The following is a 6,000-nucleotide window of genomic DNA, read 5'->3' on the forward strand; positions in this document are numbered from 1 at the left end:
GTTTTACACACTTACTTAACCTATCAATGTCTCTCATCAGATTTTCATGGTAAGGATCAGTTTGGTTGAAAATTCAAATTGTCCAATAATTGAATAATAAAAAGGCCTGGAGTTCCCAGGTTCAATTGCTCTGGGTCACTGTCCGTGTGGAGTTTACACATTCTCCCTGTGTTTGTGTGGGTTTCGTCCCCACAACCCAAAGATGTGCAAGGTAGGTGGATTGGCCATATCTTTTTATTAAAACAGTAAAAGAATATATACAAGGCCAAACTGTACAAACACTAATTTTGTGTTGGAGAAACAGGGTACCCGCCCCTCAGTACCAATGTACGGGGAGGGGGGGTGGATACTCTGATTATTAAAACAGTTCACAACACGTTTCTACAAAAAACAAATGGTACCAGCACTAAACTTTGCACTGGAGAGACCATGGGCGGGATTCTCCGAGCCCCGCGCTGGGCCAGAGAATCGTTGCAACCGTGACACGCTGGCACGGGATTCTCCGAGGAGCAGAGAATCGCCGCCATTTGCGCCGGTGCGTTTGGCCCGGCGCCGGTCGCGGGCCGTTGTCTGCAGCCGGGCCGCCGATTCTCCGGCCTTGATGGACCGTGCGGAAACAGCAGAGTCCTGCCGGCGCCGTCCACACCTCGCAGCCGGCGAGAACTCTGCACGCAGGGTCGGGAGGTGGCTTGTGGGGGGGCTCCTTCACCGGGGGGGTGCGCCTCTGATTGGGTCTGGCCCGCGATCAGGGCCCACCAATCGGCGGGCCGGCCTCTCCAGCCCTGGCCCATTTTGTTACGTGGCTGGCCCCTGAACCCCTGCGCCATGTGGCGCCGGCGCCGGCACGTGGAGGAAGTCCCCCACGCATGCATGGGTTGACGCGGCACCCAGTTGGCACCGGGAAGGGAGGCTGCAGCGGCCAGAATCGGTAGTGCCCGCGCCCGTTTTGTGCCATCGTGAAACGCGACGGCGTTTACGACGGCGCGGACACTCTGCCTCCCTCAGCTACAGAGCTGGGCGGCTGACAGCCTTCGGGCAGTTGCCCTCCGGGCCCGAATCCTCCTCCACACTGAGTGTGGCGGGTGACACGGGCACATCAACCAACCAAGGGGCTGCCATGATCCCGCCACCAGGATCATCGACAGGCGGGATCTCCTCAGACTCCTCCCGAGGCCCCGTGCCAACGGGAGGCGGGAGATGCCTGCTTCGCCCCCCTGCCTGGTCACCGGAAGACCCCGAAAATAACTCCGGAAACAGCTCTGGGATGGTGGCAGAGGTGCCGAAGACAGCGGTTGGGACAGCGGGTCTTCCAAACTATAATCCGCTAAGAACCACGCTAAATTGCCCGTTAATTGGAAAAAATGAATTGGGTACACCAAAAAAGATTTTTTTTTTTAAAAGGCCTGGAGTTACCACATGATTGCAGCTTAATCTCGATGAATTTAAGTGAGTAACACAAAAGATTGCATAATTGTAAGGACAAGTCCATAACTCATGGAGTATTTGTGAACTTTTATGCTGGCTCAAAAATCCCTTCATCCAAAACCGCTTCCCACCTTCAAAATTGGCCGTGCCCCCAGTTGGGAATGGTGACTTTCCACAATTGTGCCTGTTTTGAGGAGTTATTGGGTCACCAAATTATCCACAAAGTCTTCGATGCGCAGGCATCCTTGTTCACCATTAATCACTTTCCCACCAGTTAATTGAAGCCAATTTAAAAAGCAGGATCCAGAACATTAAATCATGAATTGATCTGCTTTGCTCCCCTGCAAACTAACGCATTTTAAAAGTAGAATTTTTGGTTTTCTGATAATTCCACTCCTTTTTGCTCTATTCTAGTCACATATTTATATTGCTTGATTGCACTCATTTTTGGGAAGTTAAACCTATTCTGTTTTCCATTTTGTCGACAGCTTTCTGACCATTTTGCTATTTGTCGCCAGACTCCATGGGCGCGATTCTCCACTCCCACGCCGGTAGGAGAATCGCCTGGGCCGCCAAAATTTCCGGGGACGACGGTCCGAAGCCCTCCCGCGATTCTCCCAAGTGGCGGGAACGGCCCGGTCGAGTTTCACGGGCCGCAGGCCGGAGAATCGCCGGAGATACCGAAAATGGCGATTCTCCGGCACCCCCGCTATTCTGAGGCCCGGATGGGCCGAGCGGCCAGGCCAAAACGGCGGGTTCCCCCTGGCGCCGTCCACACCTGCTCGCTGCATTCGTGGGCGGTGCGTGAACAATGAGGGGCGGCCTGTGAGGGGGGGGGGGGGGTCCTGCACCGGGCTTCACCTGGAATGTGGGGTGGCCCGCGATCGGTGCCCACCGATCGTCGGGCCGTCCTCTCTGAAGGTGGACCTCCTTCCTTCCGCGGCCCCGCAAGATCCGTCCCCCATCTTGCGGGGCGGACTTAGAGAGGACGGCAACCACGCATGCGCGGATGACATCCGGCCGCGTCATCTATGCGGCGCCGCTTTTACCCGGGCGACCAGGCCTGGCGCGTGTAGATGACGCGGCCCCGATACTGGCCCATTGTCAGGGCCTGAATCGGTCTTGACCGGGGCCGTACCGCGCCGTCGTGAACCTCGACGGCGTTCACGTCGGCGCGGCCACTTCAGCGTGGGAGTGGAGAATCCCGCCCCATATGTTCTGATTTTAATCATGAGTCTACCATGTGGTACCTTACCTTAGGAAATTTAAATACGTTACCTGGACCACGGGGAATAGTTAAAGCGAATAGTATAGATGCATTTAAGGGGAATTTCAAAAAGCAGTTGAGGGGAGACTGGAATAAATGGTTATGTTCGAGTGGAACATAGGTCATGGGGCACAGAAACAGACCTATCTAATTGTATGTAATCTACCCTTTCTGTAAATTGTTCGCAAAAGTAAATCAGTTTGGTCAAGCATGACCTTCACTTTTGGAATTTGTAGTAACTACTGTCTTATTTTCAGTTTCTAGATGGTTTTATATTACATTTTAACCAATGTTAAGTTAATTGATATATAGTTCCCTGAACTTGTTCCATCTCCCATTTTATACAGCTGTCCCCAGTATGAAAATTGCCTTTTATAATTTAGAAATGTATCCACTTGCAGCAAGACCAAAGCTAGTGGCCATAAATATAAGAATCACCGATTTAAGTCCAAGGACTTAATCAGAAGAAACAATTATATCCAGAATGTGGAACGTGTTATCCCAAGTAGTTGAAATAAATAGTATAGATGCATTAAAGGGAACGCTAGATAAGCAAGTGAGGGAGGAGGGAATAGAATGAATTGTTGATGGGTGTTCGGTAAATTGTAGAAGCATGAATACCAGCATAAACCTGTTGTGCCGAAAGACCAGTTTCTGAGCTGTTAATTCTTGTAAGAATAATTTCAAGTGTGATGGTTTATAGAATTGGAAGTAATATATTCTGAAATTAAATGTAATATTTTTTCCAATCTTTTTCAGGTCTTTTACTCTCGTGTGTTATCCTTGTCTTATCCCAAAGAGCACTCTTCAGGCTGTACGTGTTTGGCTGTGTTGTTCTACTTGCTGCAACTTCTGTCCTAATAAACTACTACACCACGCTCCACATTGATTTCTACAATGCATACTACTCTGCAGTGTTGGGGATGCAGCTGTTACCACGCAATGGCCCTACATTGTGGTTGGCCCTTATTGCAGTTCAGCTCACAATTGGCATTGGGTATGCAACATTACTGAGCATTCCATCAGTGTTTTCTGCATTGACCATGGTAAACTTCTTACTGCCTATACTAGGCCTGGCCTTGGAGTTACCAGAAGATATTCAGAATCTGTTAGTTGCCTTTTCAGGCATGTATATAACAGCACAGACTGTATTTTATGTAACTCTGAATTTAAAATGGTTTTATTATACAATAAGATATGTTTATTTGCTGGTACGGCACATGTATCGTATATATGGATTACAAGTTATCGTGGAGGACACGTGGAAGAGGATTCGTTTTCCTGATGTATTGAGGGTTTTTTGGTTGACTCGGCTAATGGCACAAGCCATCATTTTAGTTTATGTTGTTAAAGTAACACAAAGTGATTCAGAGAACAAAAGTTACTTTATTTCCTGGAGTGACAGCTGGGAAGTGCTCTGCAGTCTCATTATAAGTGGGTGTGACTCAACATTGACTGTCCTGGGCATGAGTGCAGTCATCTCATCATTAGCACACTACTTGGGACTTGGAATCTTAGCCTTCATTGGATCTACAGAGGAGGAAGATAAACGCTTGGGGTTTGTAGCCCCAGTTTTATTTTTCATTTTGGCTCTACAGACAGGTTTGAGTGGACTGGAACCTGAAGAAAGACTAGTTCGCCTCAGTCGCAATATGTGCCTTCTGTTGACTGCAATCCTTCATTTTATTCATGGAATGACGGATCCTGTGCTGATGTCACTTAGTGCCTCCCATGTTTCCTCCCTCAGAAGACACTTGCCTGTTCTCATGGTTTCCATTAGCCTTTTCATTCTTCCAATTGTACTCAGCTGCACTTTGTGGCAGGTCCACACGCTGAACACTTGGCTGTTTGCTGTCACAGCATTCTGTGTTGAATTGTGCTTAAAAGTAATTGTTTCCCTTACTGTGTACACTCTGTTTATAATTGATGGATATTACAATGTGTTATGGGAAAAACTAGATGATTACATTTACTATGTTCGTTCAACAGGCAACGTTATTGAGTTCATTTTTGGAGTGATAATGTTTGGAAATGGAGCTTACACAATGATGTTTGAATCGGGTAGTAAAATTCGTGCCTGTATGATGTGCTTACATGCTTACTTTAACATTTATTTGCAAGCTAAAAATGGATGGAAAACATTTATAAACCGGAGGACTGCAGTTAAGAAAATTAACTCCCTGCCAGAAGTAAGAGGAAACAGGTTGCATGATATTGGTGATGTGTGTGCAATTTGTTACCAAGAGTTCACCACTTCAGCACGTATCACACCTTGCAATCATTATTTCCACGCCCTTTGCTTGCGCAAGTGGCTGTACATTCAGGATACATGTCCTATGTGCCATCAGGGAGTGTACATTGAGGATAACCAGAATGAAAACACAGTATTTGTCAATAACTATGGAAATGTTCCACAGCACCAACCAGTAGTGGAAAACTTAGTAGTGGCAGCTGCTGCTGTTGATGCTGACAGTGATCTCAATGAAGACAATGACAGCATTGAGTATGATGAAGAAGAGTGGACAACTCAAAATGGCAATACGGGAGTGGAGGATGAGTACCTCGATGATGATACAGATGCAAGTGATGAGTGAGGCACGATGAGTGATTGTAGAGATAAGTTGTAACTTTTGAAACAAAAGACTGCCAATCAAACATCAGGGAAGAAAGTGATTATTTTTTCTTTGCTTAGGTGATTGTTCAATGTTATGTCAGACCAGTGATGAGAAGGGGTTAGGAAATAAACTATATTCCACTTATCACTGGAGTGCAGCATAGACAAAGCACAACAGCTGTGAAAAGACATTGGTTATGGACAAGTAATGGTTTTCAGCCAACTTATTTATTATGACCTGCTGTTGTACTGTTTACCTCTTAAAAATTGCTGGCCTCTTGTTCAACCCTAAAATTTGTGTATACTGTACATGAAATAAAAGTTTGACTTACATTAAATTCTTTAATAAAGTTGCTGGGTGTGTTTAACATAATTGAAGTTACATGTAATGTATTAATACCAGCCCCTTTAGGAACCTACTTGATATTAAAGAAAGGATCTTGCCATGAGTACTGGTTTTATTTTTCCCTACTTTTTCCAAAGCGAGTGATCCAGCCTGAATTGCAGCTCCACAAATACCTTGTGTAGGTGGCCTGCCTTCTGTGTGGACTTGGAGGGCAAGTTAGTGAGCTAGTGCAGGAACTTAATTCTAAAGGGCATTGGCTAAAGCTCAAGAGCAGGAACCCTTGGATTCTGCTTTTAGCCCAGTGATGCTGAGACCAATTATAGCACCCACCACTATTCCAACTGGAAT

The 6,000-nt window shown here is 46.5% G+C and overlaps 1 protein-coding gene across 2 annotated transcripts in view; it reads left to right on the forward strand.

The window, feature by feature from the left end:
- Window positions 1–5,679, forward strand: part of rnf139 (ring finger protein 139) — a 43,117-nt gene extending 37,438 nt beyond the window's left edge. For both annotated transcript variants that reach the window (XM_072467864.1, XM_072467865.1), the window contains one exon: window positions 3,452–5,679. In XM_072467864.1, coding sequence (XP_072323965.1) covers window positions 3,452–5,286 — 1,835 coding nt within the window. In that variant the 3' untranslated portion in view covers window positions 5,287–5,679. The remainder of the gene's footprint in view (window positions 1–3,451) is intronic.
- The last annotated feature ends 321 nt before the right edge of the window (window positions 5,680–6,000 follow it).

The sequence above is a fragment of the Scyliorhinus torazame genome, chromosome 11 (genome assembly GCF_047496885.1).
Source record: "Scyliorhinus torazame isolate Kashiwa2021f chromosome 11, sScyTor2.1, whole genome shotgun sequence".
NCBI lineage: Eukaryota > Metazoa > Chordata > Chondrichthyes > Carcharhiniformes > Scyliorhinidae > Scyliorhinus > Scyliorhinus torazame.